Genomic DNA, 21,774 nt, shown 5'->3' on the forward strand with positions numbered 1-21,774 from the left:
CTTTGTGGATAAATTCCTGCTTTGCCTCTTTCTGAGACACAAAAAGACACACAAATAAAATCAGTCGCATATTTTAGGGATTTAAAACTTCTACCCAATTATAGTTTTCATCACAAAAGTTAAGTAAATTACTTTGAATTCGTAAGTTATTATTCATACCTGCAACTCATAAACAAACCACACAAACCATAGGTGTGTATGTCCTGGTGTGAGCATCCCTCTGGTTATCTTACCTACTTTGCTTGTTGAGTTTTGGATGTTTGTCTGCTCCCCACCTGCTTTTGTTCACTTTACTGGACTGATTACTTGAACATGGCTAGCTCTCTCTCTCTCTCTCTCTCTCTCTCTCTCTATAAATAGAGAGAGACAAGAATGGCGAGGTTGCTCACTCTGGTAGAACACATTTATATTCTGTAAATGTAAAGAATATAGTTCAGTTCTCAGACAACTTCTCTACCAGCATTGTCTACTTATGACCATGTTCTTCCACAAAATAACCAAATTCGAGCAATAATAATAAACTGTTAAATTTATATACAATAAACCCACATTACTTTCTATCCTAATCGGATCCTTGCCAGGTATTCCCTCTTGGATATCCACAGTAAATAAAAAAAAATATTTTACAGGGATCCCAGGTAAGGAACACTTTAAACTCAAGGATTACTCTTTTTTCAGACACAGCCAAATCAAAAATTTTTAGGTATTTACTGTCATGAGTTTTTAATATTTTAGTAACCTTGAAAAAAAAAAGTACCTTCTCCAATATAAATGAAGTTAATATTATGACATGTGAACACATACAGACATTATCAGTGTAGCCTGTTTAACACAGACACGTTATGAAAAAGCACTATAAATATTTACTCTATGCAGCCATCTTTCACAGTCAAGCATGAATCTCCAAACACACAACTCTAGTTACTGGCTTAAGTTCATACAGAAAAATACTGAACTGTCCTTTAGTTTAGCTAACAGAGATGTAAGGCACCCGCCATTTTAATCAAGGCTGCCATTAGTAGACAACACGCGCTTTCAACTACGGTCAAGATCAATGTTACTCACTAAGGCTCTACTCACTTGTGCCAACATTGTCTGTTACCTGGGTTGTGCTTATAGTCGGCTTAACTGTAGAAAATATAAAGATACAGTTCAGATCACAGGCTCTACACCGAAACCCAAAAATAATTAAGTAAATAAACAAACCTCCTACTGGATCTTAACACAGGCACTCTTCATGGTGTGCATGAACTAATTTTGTACTGACAACTTCTAACCAGCGTCAACTACTGTTGACCATACTGTGCATAGAGGTTACATAAAGTAACCTCATATAATAAGAATAATAATTTGAATTTAAAGAGCGCCTTTCAAGAGACCCAAGGGCGCTTTACATGTGTCACTAGGATCAGTAAATTACCTAAAAGCAGGGTAATACAGGTGCGTGACACAACAGACTCTCACTGAGTTCAAATAAAACCCAGTGTTATGATCTGTTTTTTAGCGGACCCAAAATGCAGAACACGAACACAGCTGATGAGCTGAGCTGAGGTCTTATAGAGTGAGAGGTGGAGTTGATGAGGAGCTGAATGTCAGCTGCGCAGGTATACCACAGGAGGCTCCTCCCAGCTCCAGGTAGAGCCACACAGGGAAGGAGAAACAGTAGGGGAAGGGAAAACACTGAGCACAAATGGAGGTGGAAAACCTGGTCCTAACACCCAGTGCCACATTCTCCCACACAAAATTAAATGTCTCCTGAGATTTCTTAGTAACTTCTTTACTCCAAGGACCCAATTCACCGGACATCCTCTGGAGTTCATGTGTGAGAACAGCTTGAGTGACATTAATGAGGAGAGCAGCTGAACAAATGTGCTCAAACAAAGACAAAGCCCCCTTTCTTTTCATGTGGAAACCTCGGCTTCCGGTGTCTTTTTCTTTCTGCATGGAGTAAGCTGTAGTCTCTGCCCCAGTGCTTATTTCGCCCACACACACCCTCATCTGCTGCTTCACACAGAGTGAGCAGACAGGCCTGTGTAAACCCCTCTTTGATGAATGGGCAATAGGGTCTAGGAGGCTGCAGGTATGGATCATTTGACAGGAAGGTGGTGGGCTCTTATTTGCAGCAGGAAGAAAAATCTATGAACGAAGTGTCCCGATCACAGGCTTTGATAGTGTAAAGGACAGTATTCATTTAAAAAATGCTTTTGACCTTTGTAGTCACCTGTAACACTATTACTGTGTGAATGTAAATTCCATAGATTGCTAAATTTAAAGATGAACTCCACACTCCATACTTATTAAACAGATTCTTCTTGGCAAATTATATTTAAATAGGTTGATTTTCAGTAATATAGATATTGTGTATAAAACAGTTATTTCTGATCAATATCTGCATGTATGTGTATGTTGGAGTTAAAAGTTACTTCTTTCACGGCAAGTTCCCTTGGTGGCCCCACAATCAGTGCATCACATAGCAATTATTGTTAGGGTCACACGCACAGGTTTAGAGGAAGATCAACCCTGTCTCCTGGAAATATTATTAATACACATTACACAATATCATTTACAACAACAAATAGCCTATGTTTTGTTGGAAGCATAATGGTGAAAACTCTACGTTTTCTGGGGGTGGGAGTATGTAGGACAGTATCAAGGTCCCGCCAATACACCTGCCCAAGTCATCTGTGAGCACAACCTCATTCAATTTTCAATTAAATCTTTGTATAGGGCCAAATCATAACATGCATTATCTGAAGGCACTTGTAAGAGACCCCGCCAAGTGATTAAAGGATTTTAAATTGTCTAGACTTGTGAGATTTCTTAGCAAGCATGTGTTCCATCATCAGCTGATGCTGTTTGTTCACAGTGTGGGTGTGTGTGAGTGAGGTCGGGTACTTACAATCAGTGAAAAAATATTCACAATATTGCTTACATTATGAATAGTTCAGGCTCCACAAGTTATTTTAAATTCATTGGCAGTAATCAAACAGTTCTAAAAACAATACAAATTGCATGTGTGTGATATAAAATTTATGTTGCAACATTAAAATTTGAAAATAATGTTATTGATATATTCTAGTCTGTATGAATCAAAATGACTCAAGACTTAAGATGCCCCCTGGGGGCTTCTTTCTCCAGTACAAGCCTTCACTGCTGTTCTCTGGCTCTTGCAGTCTGGCTGCACTCAGAGCTGAGGTGTCTGATTGCTCCTGAATGACACATGTGACAGACGCAGCCTCTGTCTGTCAGCTATCCCTGCCACACTCTCTCTCTCACTGTCTCATATATGCTCACTCTCTCTCTGGCTGGCTGTCTAGTTTGCTGCAGGTTTTCCTGCCGCATGATAAATCTGATGCTAAATTTAGAGGCACTTTTTCTCGAGCAGTGAGGGATTACTGGCAGAGCAAGAGGGAGAATGACAAGGGGAGAGAGAGAAATGCAGCGGCAGGCTCGTTCACTCTGCCAGGCCCAGTAAGAGCTCCGAGACAATTTTTGTTCTGTCTGTGTCCTATGTAGTTCAGTAATCTACTACCAACAAACAGCAGCCATTCACTGCCTGCCATCTTTATGACGTGACTTATTACATTATGATGATGTTTTGATCAAATAAGCTTGAATTTTTTTTCTCTGTTATTTGTGGAAATGTATTGGAAAATGTATTTTGCGGGCCATATATGTGTTGACCTTTGACACACACACACACACACACACACACACACACACACACACACACACACACACACACACACACACACACACACACACACACACACACCATTTATCAATACATTTGTATGGGTGAGTTTTGCAGTGTCTGTAGTCCACAGCTGTATGGAAGCATCTCCTTCAACACTGAATCCCTGCTGATATTATTCCCATCCAGCTAATTTGGTTCTTTGAAATCTTTTCTGAATTTACAAGTGAGTTGAAATTGAGTTGAAGTCATGATCAGTATTCATTTGAGTGCTGATCATGTCATTGCAGTTATTTGATAGGAGCACTCCCAGCATGCCCTTGGGCAATAGATTTAGGGACATGAGTCTCATTTTATGTTTAATTGCTTTGCTATGTGACAAAGCCTCCCCTGCCTCACCCCCTCCCTTCCCAAGCATGCAGAGAGCTATGGTGGCCTTCATGTGTCAAAATGTCAAAGATCTTATCAAGTAGTCTTCTTGCCAGTATGTGTCCTCAGATAGATATTTAAAAATGTGATTTGATTATTTAAAATGTAAAACTATTGTTGACCCTAAATTGACCCTGATGGCTGTGAAATAGAGAAGAGCTGAACGGGAGAATGTGATTTATGACTACAACAGAGGTATATAAATACAATTAATTTACAAACATGAGAATGGTTAATGATTCTGCCTGTTTACGTGAGTTTTGTTTTTATGTTCCCGCGCTTGCGACATCCAGTGGCTGGAGGCGTAATGTTTTTTTTGGGCTGTCCATCTGTTTTACGTCCCATTCTCGTGAACGCAATATCTCAAGAATGCCTTGAAGAAATTTCTTCAAATTTGGTGCACTTGGACTTAATGATTAACTGATCGATTTTTGTTGGCAAAGGTTGAAGGGATTGTTCCCCCCAAAATGAAAATCACTCATTATCTACTCACAACTATGTCGATGGAGGGGTGGGTGAAGTGTTTGAGATCACGAAACACTTTTCAGGGATAAACAGCGTTGCAGCCAAATCCAATACAAGTAAATAGTGACTGATTCTTCAAACGTAAGAAAACAGAAAAAAACAGAAAATGGCTCCATACTCCTCCTGTGGTGGCATCCAAGTGTCCGTAAGCCCCGGCATTTCACTTTTGACTTGAAACTGTGTCATTAACACCATGTTTTTAGCCTAAATGTCTGATGTGATCCACTCACGAATGCGGCTCCAGAGGATATTACCCCTGAAACTCCAAAAGTGTTTTGTGGACTCAAACACTCCACCCAGCCCTCCGTCGGCATTGTGGTGAGTAGATAATGAGCGAATTTTCATTTTGGGGTGAACTATCCCTTTAAGATCACGGTGGCCTAACAAAGCAGAATTTTGGGTCGAGTGACCTCTAAAAACACATTTTACCTTGTGAAGGTGATATCTCAGGAACACCTCAAGGGAAGTCTTTCAGATTTGGCACACATGTTCACTTGGACTCATGGATTAACTTAAATGAGGTCAAAGAGCAAGGGGCGTCCTCACAAAACCGCAGTGCAGTATTTCTAGTTAACAAATGAAAGTTTGATAAGAGCAGCGAAGCAAACAATTGTTTTCTGTTTTAGTCTTGAAATGCATTTGTCATATCAGCAGTTATTATTATACCTGTCTCAGTGAATATAAATATGTTTGCTTAAAGAAGACACTGAAGTACCAAGATAACAATATGTTTTTGGTGTCCACCAGAGAACAGAAAGGTTCACTGTTAGACATTTATTGTATTTTTGCAGTAACTTACTGGCAACACTGCTGTAATAACTGGTTTACAGTACCTTTATTTTTATGAGGTTTTACAATAAAACACTGTAAATGTATTTTACATTATATCTGGTCTACTGTGATTGTGTTTTAGAGTATGCAACTGTTATTACACTATAATACATTAATGATGCATATTGATTAATATTACTGCAAATCTAAATACAAGTTTGCTGTCTGAATATTAAAAACAGATTTTAATATACACATTAATTTCACAAAATATTTATTGTATAAAACAATGTACTTGGACAACAATGTTTAATCATTACATTTATTGTCAACAGACTTGCACATTTTAAATCCATCAAGGTGTCCTCAGCAGCTTAAAAACAATGTGACAAAACTCATTTAAGACTGGCTCAACCAGAATTATATAGTGTGCTATAGAAAAACAAAACCACACATGGTAACACTACAGGACATTTTTCTTTTACAATAAGCACATCTGTCAACATGAGTTCCAGCCTTTAATTAGCAAAAGGGCTGGCTTCTACAAAAAAAAGACAGTGCATGTTGATAAAATGAACTGTAATTCATTAAGGATAGGCTTTTGCATGCATCCTTAAACTGTGTGGCATAAAAATGTCCACACACACACACACACACACACACACACACACACACACACACACACACACACACACACACACACACACACACACACACACACACACACACACACACACACACACACACACACACACACACACACACACACACACACACACACACACACACACACACACACACACACACACACACACACAAGGTTTTTGTTTTTACATTTAAGCTTGTATTTAGTGCTGGACAATAAAACAGATGAGGATGAACAGATCTCATGAAAATAATAATGCAATGCGTAATAATGTGTTTGGTTCTCTCTTTGTAGAGTTTCTGGCATTTAGTGCTGTGATGGAAGTTTTCTGGAAGCTGGTGAAAGGAGAACTCAGGCAGCTGCTGATGTCTTATGCAGAAGGGTTTAATGTAGGCTTGATGCATCAAGGAGACCAGAAGGTGGAACAATATACAAACACTAACAGACACCCCCAAGTCTGAAGATGTCTCCCACAGCATCCCAATTTATGTTCCTCATCTTGTGTAATCCAAACAGCACATCCATGAAAGCATGCATACCTAACCTTTACGTCTAGCCACTGATGTAATACGCAAAAGAATTGGAGTTGGTGCCTCTTTGTCTGGGAATTAGATATGAAAGTCCATGAACGTAGGGACTACAATGTACTGCTAGTTGCCCCTTTATCTATAACCTGACCTTGGGTACTGCGAGGAGAGAGAAGGGAGTGTCTGTGGAATGAGTCTGGTTGTAGTCACTTCATTGTGAACAGATTTACTGTATGAGGATGAGGGGAAGGGGCAACCATGGTGGGATGACTCTGGGATCCATCTTGTGGTGGTTTAAATGTAAAGACAAAGAGGGACAGCTTGAGAGGTCATGTGATGGCCAGGGGGTTACCTACATGTTTAAATCAACAGATAAAAATCACACCAAAACATTGGCATTGGTATCAGCATAGTAGACAGGAAGCAAAGAAAACAAAATAATACACACGGTTCTTACTTGTTGGAAGTTCTCCATTCAAATTCAGTGACTCGTTGGAGGAAGGTGGTGACCCGTGGGTTGATGCTTGACACTTTTTGTTAGGACCAGGCTTTGGACGCAGAGGCAGAGAGAGGCTTGAGGCAGAAGTCAAGTCAAACAGGGTTTATTTGTATGACCGTGTGGAACAGGTAGGCAGGCAGGAATCTGAGGCTGGAGTCGGGGCTAATGTCCAGCTGTTGATCCTGGGCAGGGAGACAGGGAAAGTCAGGACACAGCAAAACAGGAAGTTCAGAATCTTCTAGTATCTTTACTAAAGGTTGTGGCTGGCAGTACTAACGGTAACTTAGTCTATAGTCCGGTGAAGACTGAGAGCAGGGCTGGAGCTTATAAAGGCAGCTGACCGCTCAACAGCAGCTGTGTAGCCAAGACCCCAACTCCAGCACACCAGGTCCTCATCTGCAATTAGTCTCCACACGCACCGAGAGAGAGAGAGAGAGAGAGAGAGAGAGAGAGAGACACTAGGGGGCAGATGAGGCAGAGGGCATGACACTTTTCTTTTCAAAATGCTTCCTGTCTTGCGGCTTGTAACGAGTTTGAGTGGGCACTTGGTGCCTTTATCTGGATTGATCCTCACAATAAATCTTTGAACAGAAAAAAAGGCACTTCAAATTTAAAACTGAGACATACTGTACAGTTCATCAATCAGCTATGGTTGAAATACATGAAAAATTAAGCAAACCCCGCGAGCTAGTTCAGGCAGCCAACTCGAGCTGCAGTATTGCTACCAGTTGCTTCAGCCCCTCCACCACCCCAGCATCCACCTGTAGGCTCCGACAGCGGGTTACAAGTATTTGTTCATCACTCCCATCATATCTGTGTAATCATATGGGGGAGTGATTAAGTTGGAGCCTAGACGCCAAACACTAAACCTGTTCTACTGTTGCAATAAACGTTTACGCGAGTTGTCTGACTGAAATACATATATGTAACAAAACAACTTTCATTTATCCATTATATTGTTTTAAAAAAAACACCAAAAAAACGTTTTGTATTTTACACCTTTCTCCTCATTAACAAAGCCCTGTACACTGACGCTTTTTTAATGGTTTATTAAATCACACACTACAGTTATTAAGTATTTTAGCAGGCTAACCAGCTCTAGCAAGCTCAAGACTATAATGTTTTGTCTTGTGAAAAGTTGAAAAGCTATGTTTTAAATCCGCACAACAGAATTACACTGAACAGCAAGTTAGAAGGAGCAAACGTTGAAAAGAAGACAGCTTCAGACAGCCCAAACATGGCATTGCTTACCTTACCTTACCAACGACAAAATAGCTCAGTAAAGTCCAAATGTGGATTTCAACCTCTTGCTTGTAACGGTGCTTCACCTCCTGCTACTGCCACTCCTTATGGCCTGTATGTTACTTCCTTGGGGTTACTTCACATTAAAAGCCAAGCAGTCAAATCAGCGGAAGACTTTTACTTTGAAAAAAATAAAAAAGGTCCTGATAAGAAAACAGCAACAGCAAAACTTCATTCTTCAGCAGCTTACTGTGTATATGGTGCCTTCTTTTTTTTACTCGAATTGGGACTTTGAAAACAGCAATTTTATTTGAGAGCTAAATGAGTGCTATGATTAAAATAAGGGCTGCTATCTGAGTTCATTTATGAACGATCAGAACACAAATGCTTTACTTACTTTGAACCCCTGCAATAAAATGCTGATTTGGCTTCAGTCTTGAAGTCTTTTAGAATTCATCTTGCACTGTGTCAATATTTGGTCAACCAGTGATGAGAAATATGGGGGACAAATACATTGGATAACGAAATAGTTGCCCTTATTTTATTAGCCATTTGTTAAAAAAAAGTTAATTTGATTTGTCATTAGGTTTTTAAAATTTAAATTATTATCGAAACCACTGGAAGAGTAAAAATACATAAAGAGCGTTCAACCATTCTAATCAAATCCTTATAACTACAGTAGCACTACTGCCAATACAGTAAATTACAACAATTTCAAAAATTATATGGGTTATGGGTATAATACCCATAATGCAATGCAAAATACAGGATCTAACTGTGTGTTGTTATGGTTGTTTTATTGGGCATTTTGTGGTATTTTATTGTAAAAAATACAGCAAAGGCTAACTTCGTTGATTTTTCAACTGTCAAATGTCCCTTTTAGTAAGTATTTTGGTCATAGTTTTTAAAAAATAATTCTGTTTTAACATTTTATTTAATAATTAGATTTCATCAAAATATGTTATTTGCCTTGAGTCCTGAAGTTATTGTCTCCCCCACCCCTTTTGTGCAGATTAGGACCAAGAAGCAGACCTCAGTTCTTTTAAAACATGAGGAATCCTCTGATTATATCCCCCATTCTTCGCCTGGTTTAACTCCTGAGTGCCTCTTTGAGAAGCAGTGTTTGAGTTCTGAAGATTCATATTTGCATTTAGTGTTTCATAGTTTTACTTTAATAGACAAGTGAGCCACATGACTGAGTCCAATGAGTCACAAAATTGTGAGTGATCCAAGCCCAGCTACGCAGTGGGATTTTTTCAAGCACAGTGTGAACCCTGCAGAGGTACTGTTGCCTCAGCTGTCTACCAGTCTAGATGGGATTTGAATTAATCCACCAGGCAGTTTTTTTCACCTTTATCATTAGTGTAAGCCATGTATTGAGATTCATCCACTGTACAGCCACTTGTTTTTCATAGTCATAGTTTTAAACTATTCAAATGTGAAGCACATTTGAAATCACCCTACCCAATCCACTGTTGGTTTGAATGTCATTACAAGTCACAGAGATTATCAACATGTCCCTAAAGAGCAGAAATTTGGGTGTCAATGGGTGTTATGTTTTGAATAATAAGATTAGGGACTTATATACAGTACAATATCCAGTTACTGAGTGCTTTATCAGGAACATCTCTACATCTGCATAGCTATGCTGTTATCCCATCTGCCAATCATGTTGCAGCAGTTCAGTATGAATAAAATCCACATAAGGGCCCCATTGCGATTGCTCTACTGTCCAGGTTGTGCACGCTAAATTTCCTTGTTAAGGCTACATCCATACTACTACGTTTTCATTAGTAAATGGCGTTTTTAGTCCAAAATGATCTTTGTCCACACTAACATGCCTGAAATGCATATCACATACAGTGGGCATGCACGTGCCAGTGTAAACAGAAAGCATTTTGTTGTTAGTTGTAGAATTGTTGTAGATCCTGTCTCCAACACATGTAAGCAGTGGGATGAATGTAAAATGCAGAAGATAATGCAGATTTTTTTCTTCGGGTGGTCATTTGATAGGAGCCTGAAGAAATCAGCGAAGGTTACGTTGTGACTAAAAAGACCCAATCATCAAGTGGCTGTAAGTGTCTTTGTCATAGTTTGCAAAAATGTCAGTTTCTGCCCATCCAGATCAAATTGTTGCCCCAGAGTTTTTTTAACAAAAACAGCAGCATACCCCAACTTCTAGTTCTTAAACTGTGGAGTACTGTCGACGCCAGGCGTATCCATAGCAGAGTTGATGTGTTGATGTGTACGACGTAGTAATGTGGCTTTAGCCTCAGACATATAACAAGGGGGCAGTAGAACCTTTTGAAGCCCCAGACTTCTTCTGTGTGCTCTTCCATTGTAAAAGCTGTTGTTTGGTGTCTCAGTCATAGCTGTAGGCTAACGTCCTCCTGTGCCTGCTAATTTGGCAATGCTGGAGAAATAAAGTATAAATAACTACACGTAGGGCTGGGCGATATGGAAAAAAATCTTATCACAATAATTTTTTTCATATCAGTGATATACTGTATACCCCAATATAATCATCTCGTCTTTTTGACAATGTCCTTGTCTATTGAGCTTTTGGCCGCTTTTTGTCCTTTTGGGTGTCTTCTTTTATAACGCTTTCGCTCGAGTTTTTGTTAACATTTCCTGCTGTTTGGATTTTCTCTTTTATCTTGTTCCTACTCCATACGTATTGGTGTGCACGTTTGCAGTAGCCCAAACATTAGCATGTGTGCTACTGCTACTCCTACGCTCTGTGCTGTGTGCGTCAACCTAATCTTGGTGGGTTCCATGCGGCGCTATTGTCATTATCATTGGCTGTTCGTATTGTCTGTCAAAATATGGATGGAATGGGTTCTATCGACGTTGTATCGACCATGTCCTATATTTCTATCGAGGAAAAGTTATTTAATTATAATTATCTTTACCGTTTAATCTCCCAGCTCTACATACAAGTGGTCACAATTCAGATGCTTTGAGTGGTCATAAGGACTAGAAAAGTGCTATATAAATACAGACCATTTAGATGTTGAACATGTGATGTAGTGCGAAAACACTACATAGCAGTTACTACTTGCACCTGCTGCATGTGCATTACAGTGCTCCATTCATTCGTAGCAGGAACAGTCTCAGAACCTTTTTACACCTCATATTACATTCAGCTCAGTTGACAATGATTGATTGATTAGGTGGACAGGTCTCACTCACACTTCAGTGTAATCAATTAAGAGTCTAGAATCACTACAAAGAGGAAAAATCTAAAAAGCTGAGGTTGCTGCAGTCAGGATAATATAAGTGACAGTCAGTTCCAATCAGCTGCAAATGTGTGAAGAATGATTCATGCGATACACTCACCAGCTAAACCACTTTTACTCTATATTATAGTATAATACAGGGATGGTTTATTTTAGCACAGCAGAGGCCCAGTGCTCTGACATGTCCTGTGACTGAATTCTTACTAAATGATCATCATGGCCCAAATAATTCATGATAACTACATTATCAGTATCTATACAATTCAGAAAAATAACGTAAATAAGGGGACCGTTAGTCAATTTCATCTTTAACATTGTTGAATGTGTTTTATCTAATTTATATGCCACTGTACTGGAGGCACCGTGGTTCACAAAGGTCAAATGTCACGGTCACAGTGAACCCTTTTTTGGGCTCTTGAACTTGATATTTCAAGACAGTCACTGTCACTGTCGATCCCTGAACACTCTGGACTCACTGGCAGCGGTTGCGCTGCAGATCAGCTGTTTGTCAGTTGTCTGTTGTTCAGACGCGCTGTGTGTCAGCTACTGTTGGCGGCGCTGCTGGCTTATCTACTGCATTTCCTTTAATACAAGTCAGATTATGTACTAAACTAAATGTCAGGACCTAAGGTATGAAGACGCACATCTTCCGGTCTGTCGATTAAGGACTGGGGCGACACGTCGACGTAATCAAATACGCAATGACACAGATATGCGCAATGTGCGTTGATGCGTAGTAAGAAAGGTGACTGCGCACAGTCAAAGCACCTGAAGAGCAAGCTGAAGTGGAAAAAAATCGCCGACGATCGTCTACCATAGGTCCCCAATAGGTTGGCCGGAGTCAGGACCGGATCCAGAAGCCATTCTATACGGACCCAGATCTGTTATTGGATTCTGACTGACCGTTTCTATTTAACCTGCGCATTTTTTCTCGCATTTACGGTGGTCTTATTTCAACCTCCCCAGCTTTTCCGTCTTTACGGTAGTAAATCCTAGCAGCACACGGTAGACTTTATTTCTCTCACTGAACAAGAGAAAGTGGACACAAAGGGAAAAGAAGTGTTAAAGCTGTTTAGTTGTTAATTTTTGTTGAGATTGTTTATATGAAATGTAGTTAAGAAAAAAAGAAGAAAAGGGGAAACTCAAGCTTTTTATAATTTTTTTCTAAAATTCATTAATTTCGCTTTTTTCGAAAGCCAAACGTTACGTTTGTGACATAGACAGATAAACATTGTGGTTCAAAGCTGAATAAACAAAGAAAATGATCTTTCACCTGAGTTTTAATGTTTATCTGTTGAATCTATGTCACAAAGAAATGGTCAAAATAAAAGCACTCAAGCTTTTCTATTCTCCTAATCCATTATTTTGTTTTAAAAAAAGGGAGTTTAATGTGAAATATTTGCAGGAGCAGAAAATGCATGGCTTTGTATGTATAGTACTGGTATTTATTTGAGTACACAACATTCATATTCGACTAGAAACCGCATTATTTACACCATGTTTTAAGCCAAAAAGTCCTCTGATATGCTCCCCTGAGCCACATACACGTTCGCATGCACACACCGGAAAACCACACACAATGCAAACAAGCATCGCTACTTCTGGTAGTGGACTTTTTTCTTGACTTTTTCAAGTCAATTCTGAATGTCAGGGACATTGGATTGCACCACACAAGCAGTATGGAGGCATGTTGTGTTTTTTTTCTGTTGGTTTATTACGTCTGAAGATGGGGTCACCTTGGCTGCAACACTGTTTACCCCTGAGAATCCTAAAGTGTTTTGGAGACTCAAACAATTGACCCACCCCTCCATCCGCATTGTGGTGAGTAGATAATGAGTGAATTTTCATTTTTCTGTGAACTATCCCTTTAAGGTCACTGTGATCACTAAACACATATATGTTTTGGATTTTGAATGTGATATCTTAGGAACACCTCAAGGGAATTCTTTCAAATTTGCCACTAATGTTCACACTTGCAGATTAATTGATGAGATTTTTGTGGTCAAAGGTCAAGTTCATGGTGGCCTAACAAAACATGATTTTGGTCTCTTGAATGTGATATCTCCAGACCGCCTTGAGGGAATTTCTTCAACTTTTGATCAGTTGTCACTTGGACTCAAAGATTATGGGCAAAAGTCATGGTGACCTTATTTTAATCTGGAAAAAAGTTATGTAGATTGAAATTGGACAGGCCAAGCTGGTTATATCATAGATCTATAATACTCCAGAGGAGGCTGAATGACAAGGTTTCTGCTGTGTTTTGCTTTTTTGGCACAGCTCTCTCTCCATCTCCATCAAAGACAACAAAAGCCATTAAAGTCATAAACATTGGGAGCAGGGCAGGGAAAGAATAGATCTTACCCTTGGTGATGGGGCCCTTAGGAGTAAATGTCAAGTCTCCACACTGTGTTGGAGTCGTGACTCTGGGTTGTTGTTGCACTACCTCCCAGCCCTAGCGTCTCACTGATTCCCTCTCTCTGTTGTGTTGCTCAGGAAACATTTACCTGTCGACAATCTCTGAGTACATTGGCTATGGTCTGACAACAAATTAGCCTCTCATGGCAATGGCCAGTATTTTGTGGATTCCTGTGTAGACAGTGGATGTCTGGGCCGAGACTCCATCTTCTATTCACTGTACACTTGTTATGAATGGTGCCGTGCTAGGTGGCAGCCTGTTACAGCAGCTCCCGTTGTTTTTTTCTTGAATTGTTCCTTTTTGTCACTTTTGTCACTTTATTCTTTTAATCTTTCTTAGTAATTGTCCTGGGGACTTAGTGGCAATGGCTACGTGTTGTTTGGCAACTTTTTTCCTTGTTTTTCTGCTACTTTCCAAACTCTTTGTTATGACGAGCCATGCAGAGAGGAGTGAGAGCATTGTTTACTCACGCGACCAGCTGTGTTGCTGCCCGGCGAGAGACCTGAAATTCCGAAGGAGGTACAGAGGAGACGCCGGGGATGCAGAGCTGGAACTAAGCGCAGACTGAAGAGGAGGAAACATAAACCTTCATTTCCAGTGGTCATCATGGGAAACGTGAGGTCCTTGGGGAATAAGATGTATGAGCTCAGCGCGCTGATGACCCAGAGGGAATACCGGATTTCCCGGACAACAGTGTGTAGTTACCCGGTAAGAAGAAGGGAGGAGGGATTGCACTATATGTGAGTGAAAGATGGTGTAATCCCAGACATATTAATCAGAAGGAGCATCTCTGTAGCCAGGACATTGAGCTGCTAGCATTGGGAATGCACCCATATTATTTGCCGAGGGAGTTTACGTCCGCCATCGTTGTTTACATTCCTCCATCAGCTGATTCGACTGTAGTTAGAGACACCATTCACTCCACTGTTGCAAGGCTTCAAAATCAACATCCCAATGCTTGTATAGCCATCACTGGTGACTTCAATCATGTCACACTGGACAAAACTTTACCTTCATTTCATCAGTATGTGAACTGCCCCACATGACAGTAAAACACTGGACCTTCTGTATGCAAATGCTCTGGGTGCATACAGTGCCACTGCACTCCCCCCACTCAGCAGATCAGACCACAACCTGGTATTGCTGACACCCAAGTATGTCCCTCTTGTCCAGCGGCAGCCGGCATCCACAAGGACTGTGAGGAGGTAGACTCAGGAGGCCCCTGAGGCACTGCAGGACTGCTTCGAGTCAACTGACTGGAATGTGCTCTGTGAGCCACATGGGGAGGACATCAACAATATGTCTGACTGCATCTCGGAATACATTAAATTCTGTGAACAAACCACCTTGCTGGCCTGGACTGTACGCTGATTTCCCAACAACAAGCCCTGGATCACCACTGAGCTGAGGATCATACAAAATTACCTGAGGGAAAAGCTGAGGGAGAATCATATTCTTAGATTTTTCCAGTGCGTTTAACACCATCCAGCCAGTTCTTATGAGGCAGAAGCTGCAAGCGATGGGGGTGGACACATCCACCGTCTCGTGGATTACTGACTATCTGACAGGTAGAACTTTGTCCGGCTGGGCAGTGTTCTGTCTGAAGTGGTGGTGAGTACTACCAGAGCTACACAGGGCACTGTACTGTCACCCTTCCTCTTCACACTGTACACCTCTGACTTTCAGTACAACTCAGAGTCATGCCACTTGCAGAAGTTATCTGATGACTCTGCAGTGGTTGGGTGTATAAGTGATGGGAGGGAGGGTGAGTACAGAGCGCTGGTGGATGGTTTTGTAGAGTGGGCTGGTAGAAATCATCTGCGTCTGAATGTGGCCAAGACCAGGAAGATAGTGATCGACTCCAGGAGGAAGAGGACGTTTCACAGCCACTGTGTATTTTGGGAGAGGATGTTGTCACAGTGGAGGATTACAAGTACCTGGGCGTCCACATGGACAACGGACTGAAGTAGAAAACCAACACCGACGCTGTGTACAAGAAAGGAATGAGCAGACTCTATTTCCTGAGAAAGCTGAGATTTTTCAACGTGTGCATCAAGAAGTTGGAAATCTTCTATCAGTCTGTTGTAGCCAGTGCACTGTACTTTGCTGTGGTCTGCTGGGGGAGAAGCATAGGAGCTGGTGACACCAACAGAGAAGCTGATTAAGAAGGCTGACTCCATCATTGGCTGCAAACCGGACTCTTTTGAAGTGGTGGTGGAGAGGAGGGTTTTGAACAAACTGTCCATCATGGACAACCACGAGCACCCTCTCCACCACCTAGTGGACAGACAGCGGAGCACTTTCTCCAATAGACTGGTTCAGCTCCGCTGCCGGAAGGACAGATACAGGAAGTGTTTCTTGCCCACAGCAATAAGATTGTATAAAACTGTATAGTTTCTATCCACACCAAAACTGTCATACTAATCCTGCAATAACTCTGAACTTTTTGTACATATTTTGTACAAACTTGATCGTCAGCACTAGGAACGTCCTGTGGGTAGTTGTGCAGGTGGAGTGGGCTGAGGTTCTGTTGCTGAGTCTCTTTCTGGCGGCGGAGCCTCGACTTTAGCTGGCCGTGAGGAGGGGACGACTGTAGATTTACGTGCTGGGGAAAGAGGGGAGGCAGCGCCGCTGGCACGAGCAGTACTGTAAAGAGCTTTGAGTGGTCATCAAGACTAGAAAAGCGCTATATAAATACAAAACCATTTACCATTTATATTCATATTCATTTTTTACTGCACATCTAATAGTCATATTTATTTATTTGGTCATGTTTCAAACAAATACTGCAATTTTGCGCGCTTGTCTCTTTGTCGCCTTTTTTCTTTGCTCTATGTGAAATATTTTGCCCTTGACATGCTGTGTTGATACAATAATTTCCCAAATTAGGATCAATAAAGTACATTTTATCTTTATCTTACCCTGTTTACAGTTTGACAAGTCCACACAAGTTAAATGTTTGACTAATTTCTAGTAACAGCTATCTAAATATGAATGAAGATATATTAACAAGCTGAAAGCCTATGCATTTTGGTCAATGTGTCCCGCCTCTTAACCTGGTCAAATTAGAAATGAAAATCAGGCGGCTTCTGGCCCCAAAATCTAAAGATTCTGCATAGTCACACATATAATCAGCTTATAGAGGTGAACCTGCAAATAATGATAATTTTTTCTTTAGTCATGTGGGTTAAATTGAAAACAGGTTTAAGAGTTATAGGAGCAATAACCACTTAACTGTAAGTACAGAAAACGCAGCTGCCTTTCATCGTTTTTGGGTTATAAAGTTGACATCAAAAACCTTATGTTCTTTAGTGTAATTTTTTTTCTCCCTGTAGAAGTCACTTTTTCTTTTAATTACGTGAGTCCTTTTCAGATTCCTCTACATTCTATATCCTAAAGGAGACGGCTTCACGGTCCCTTCAGTTTTGTCAAATGTTTTCCTTGTTTAAAGACAACTTTAAACCAAAGTTACGCTGAAATTTGCTTTTCAGACAGCACAGCTCAATGAAGTTGCAGCCATGTTGTTTCAATTTACATGAATACTGTGTACTGATATGCTGGAGAAATGTATCGTAACAGTTTCCTTATTTTCTGGACATGAAGACTGTCATTGTGGTGGTGCACAGAATGATGTCACGCAGGTTCAGTCTGGTGCTCATCCACCATAAACCATAACAATGTACCAAAATGCATGGAAACAATATACATAGCACCATTTTCTAAACTATTTAGAATGTAATATGTTTCCATACATACATATAAACACATATGGAGCATATAAAACTCTTTCTCAGCTCCTCTTTTATGCATGAAACCACTGTATTTCTCACTGTCTTGTGGCTTATTGTGCCACAAGACAGTGACAGCCTACATCCAGGACATGGTCAAACCTTACACCCCAGCCCGTCCACTCCGCTCTGCTTCTGCCAATCGGCTTGCTGCTCCTTCACTGCGAGCTAACCACTCAACAAAATCACGACTCTTTGTTGTCCTGGCTCCTAAATGGTGGAACGAGCTCCCCATTGACATCAGGACAGCAGAAAGTCTACACATATTCCACCGCAGACTAAAGACGCAGCTCTTCCGACTATACCTTGGACAAAATAAAATAAAAAACACTATATTTAGTGGCACTTATATATATCATTTTGTAGTTTGTAAAAATTGTACTTCCTTGATTCTTGTTTTTCTGGGTTTGAATGCACTTATTGTAAGTTGCTTTGGATAAAAGCGTCAGCTAAATGTAATGTGCCACATCATTGCCATTGTCCACCCGCCCAACCCTAGTTTAATTGCAACCAAACTGTAACACCAAATGTGATTGTTTACAACATGAGTAGTTTGTTCCCTAATGACATAATGAGCGTTATCAAGAAAGTTGCAAATGTGTTGATAATGAAGGGTTAAGGTAAGACAAAGACTGTGGTCTGATTAAATACTGAAAAAGTTAACAGTGACTTCCCAACATGTTGACTTACATTTAACAAAACCACCATCTGTCCTTAAGCTTAACCAAAGTGCTCATATTGAGACTCTGGATGTGACCTGCACATGCCTGCCATCCACCCTGAACACTCCCTGACAACTTTGCTGCTGTTCAGCCGCAGAATGAGTTTCCTACAAAGGGGTTTCGACTGATTATAGAAACTGTTTTTTTTTCTTAGTAAAAATGTAAGGATCTATTTAAAGCATACACATACACACAAACTTTACTCAACTGTCTGAATCCATAATCCATAATCCATAATCCATAATCCAACTCACTCACTCACACATGTACTATCCAGTGTGTTTGGAACAGTGTCTTCCTATGATTTTCCTTTAGAGCAGAGGTCTTCAACAGGGGGTCCGCGGAGGTACTGCAGGGGGGTCGCGAAATTTTTGGTTGATTAGCCAATTTTGTATATTTTTTTTTCCAACCAATGTTTTTTCCAAAAGTTGAATCTGTGAATTATTTCAATAGCTCAGTGTTGTATGCAAGATGTATGTTTATAAATGGCTGTGGCACGCCCACCCTGTACCTTGCACATGAATATATGAACCTGTGTATTATTTGAATAGCTTAGTATTGACTGCACAATAACAGGGTAGCTTTGTTTATACATGGCACTAGGCCCAGTTTAATATAAAACACAATTTTAAACAATATATATAGTAGGGGGTCCCTGCTCCATCTCTCCATCAGTTTGGGGGTCCTTGGCCTGAAAAACGTTGAAGACCCCTGCTTTAGAGAGCTGGTTAAAGAAGGACACTGCTGTGCTCTACAGCTGGTGTGTTTGTTTTACTGCACATCACACCACTGTCCCTGTTGTTTCTACAGCTGACACAAGTGGGTGGGTACCTTGGTATGAAGGCAGACCTATTGACATGTCCGCCTCCTCACTCTGAGGGCACATCTGGGGGCATTTGAAATCTGTGTAAGCCTAAAGCTTTTAACAATGATTGTATATGAAATGAGAATTTAAAAGTGAGATATTTTGAGAGGAATTGCTCTTGATGATGAACGTACAGAGACTTATCAGCTGAATTTGCTCATCCTCTCAGCTTAATTTTTTACAATGTGTATGTATCACTGTTTATCTGTTGAGCCCACGACTTCACTGTTCTCATTCATTTACACCACTTTCGTCACTGCTTCAACCAAAGGTAAACACAAAGTCATCACTTCACTGCACCCCATGTTGACTTGTTCTATATTTCCTCTTTTACTTTGTGTCACTGCCCTTTATGTGTTTCCTTCCAACGTGATTTTCTGCCCTCTGCCTGATTGGTTGGATCTCACATAGCCTCCCCTCTACTGGTGTATTTAGTCTCTGCTCCCATCCCTCCACCAGTTCTTTGCCAAACAACCCATTAGAGTTCATGTTGCACTTCTTCTTCTCTCCTGCATCCCTTTGTGCTCAATTAAGACTCAGTTGTTTGGAACCTAATTCTTTCTTGTTGAGTTGTGCATCTGAGTCCCTGTGTTGCGTGTTCAATTTTGACACTTTCACTCTGTGAATGGAGACTGAAATCTTTTTAGAAAAGGGTGGAAAGGAGTAGTACGAAAACTGAACTTTGTGGATCAAGAGGGAAAAGAGTGGGGAGAACAACACAAAATATTGTTTCAATTAAGAAACTTAGTTTATCTATACACATGTTGGAGAAGGCTGCCATGTTTAATTTAGGTTAAAATTATTGTTACCTTTTCATCTTTCATTTTAGGTCATCCATAACATTTAAAGGGGCAATGTGTACAATTTCTAAGGCTCTCTTTGCAAAATCGGGACAAAGGTGGCGTCTCACGTTTGTTTACTGAAGTAGCAGTGTGAATTCAACAGAAGAAAAACTAGTGAGAGACAAAGAGTTTGAGACTGATGCCGAAGTCTCCATTTTTCTGTTTAACAGGTAATTTACCAAATCAATATAATTTAATTCTGTTGTTTGATAGATTTGTTTTATTACTATGCACCAGAATTACAATGTTTGTATTCAGTCAGCTGCTTGTATAGTAACATTTACATTGTTACAGATAGATTCATATTATTATCTCTTCATGCCTAAGAATATAGTTGTAATTGTTGAGAAATCCTAGATTCATGTGTTTTTATTTATTTTGTTTAGTGAACTTCCCACCACCTCAGGATGTAAAATAATTTATTACAGGAGTTGACCACTGTGTCATGAAGCAATTGTTTTTTTTACTATTCTTTTGGAGCTTTCAGACAGACACTGATACATCAACTCCAATGAAAGGAAAACCTTTTTCAGATCCAATGGAGTGTCCACTGGAACAAACAGGCAAGAGAATGCATTGAAAAATTGTAATGTTTATTCACTAATATGTTTTATTATATACAAACATTTTCTTCGGTTCTTTGTTACTTTCTCTCATTTCTGACCGTCATTTTACCATATGTATTAAAAAAAGTTGGAAATGCTTTAGTATTATATTATTATGTTTGTTTCCACAGCTTCCACAGGTGGCATCTGATTGTGGTGGTGGATCCTGATCGTGGACTATTATTTTCAACAAGATTGCTTGATATACAATATGCCTACTCACATACTCTACCATTACAGACAATCACTCCTCAAATCATTTACTTTTCACTATGTTACAAATTGTTTAACAGCACATAATGATTAAAAAGACAAATTGAAAGTAAGTAGCTTCTTTGACTAGCAGTCAATGCATGTGGAACACACCGATAATTGTTCTTGTTGTTCTTGTAATTGTTGTTGTATCTTTTACAGTTCCCCATCTGCCACGTTTTTGAATTGTTTGATCTGTGGAAACACCTTTTGTCCTCGGCTTTTCTTTATCACAATTCAGCTGGGTCTTCAGTTATAGCTCATTCTTGGCAACTGATTTCTCTCTTCGCAACACATCTTTGTGTGTGTTTGGCAGTGATTGAGCAGGCAGGGCCATAGTGCATTCTGGGATCAGGCTGACTTTATCTCCCATCATATGCAGCTTAGACAAACAGCTCAGTCTCCCACAGCTCTTAAACCAACACACTACAGCCTTGTAGGAGCATTCAGGAAAAGCCCCCCGTTCCTCAGCTCCAGCTAGCTGCCAATAACTCTGAGCTGCTGCTCAACACATCCACAAATCATGGCTTCTGTGCCTGACATGCTTCATGTTGGTTTGAACGTTCACATTCAAAATGAGCAGAGGCGGACTTAACCATTAGGCAAAGGTTGGAAATTGCCTTGGGCCCCGAACTACCAGGGGCCCCATAAAACACCTAATAAATTTGTGGTTAAGAATTTTTTTTTACTCTTCGTTAATTATTATTTCATT

The 21,774-nt window shown here is 40.2% G+C and overlaps 1 protein-coding gene across 7 annotated transcripts in view; it reads left to right on the forward strand.

Moving 5' to 3' along the window:
• LOC118106618 (RNA-binding protein Musashi homolog 2) overlaps nt 1-21,774 on the forward strand; it is a 167,590-nt gene that overhangs the window by 13,338 nt on the left and 132,478 nt on the right. The window contains exon 1 of one of the 7 annotated variants that reach the window (XM_035155315.2): nt 376-3,471. The exons of the other annotated variants lie outside the window; for them this stretch is intronic. Within the exon in view, the coding sequence (XP_035011206.1) occupies nt 3,214-3,471 (258 nt within the window). The 5' untranslated portion in view covers nt 376-3,213. Of the gene's footprint in view, nt 1-375; nt 3,472-21,774 lie in introns of those variants that run through there. 7 annotated transcript variants of the gene reach the window in all.

Source organism: Hippoglossus stenolepis, chromosome 4 (assembly GCF_022539355.2).
Source record: "Hippoglossus stenolepis isolate QCI-W04-F060 chromosome 4, HSTE1.2, whole genome shotgun sequence".
NCBI classification, from domain to species: domain Eukaryota; kingdom Metazoa; phylum Chordata; class Actinopteri; order Pleuronectiformes; family Pleuronectidae; genus Hippoglossus; species Hippoglossus stenolepis.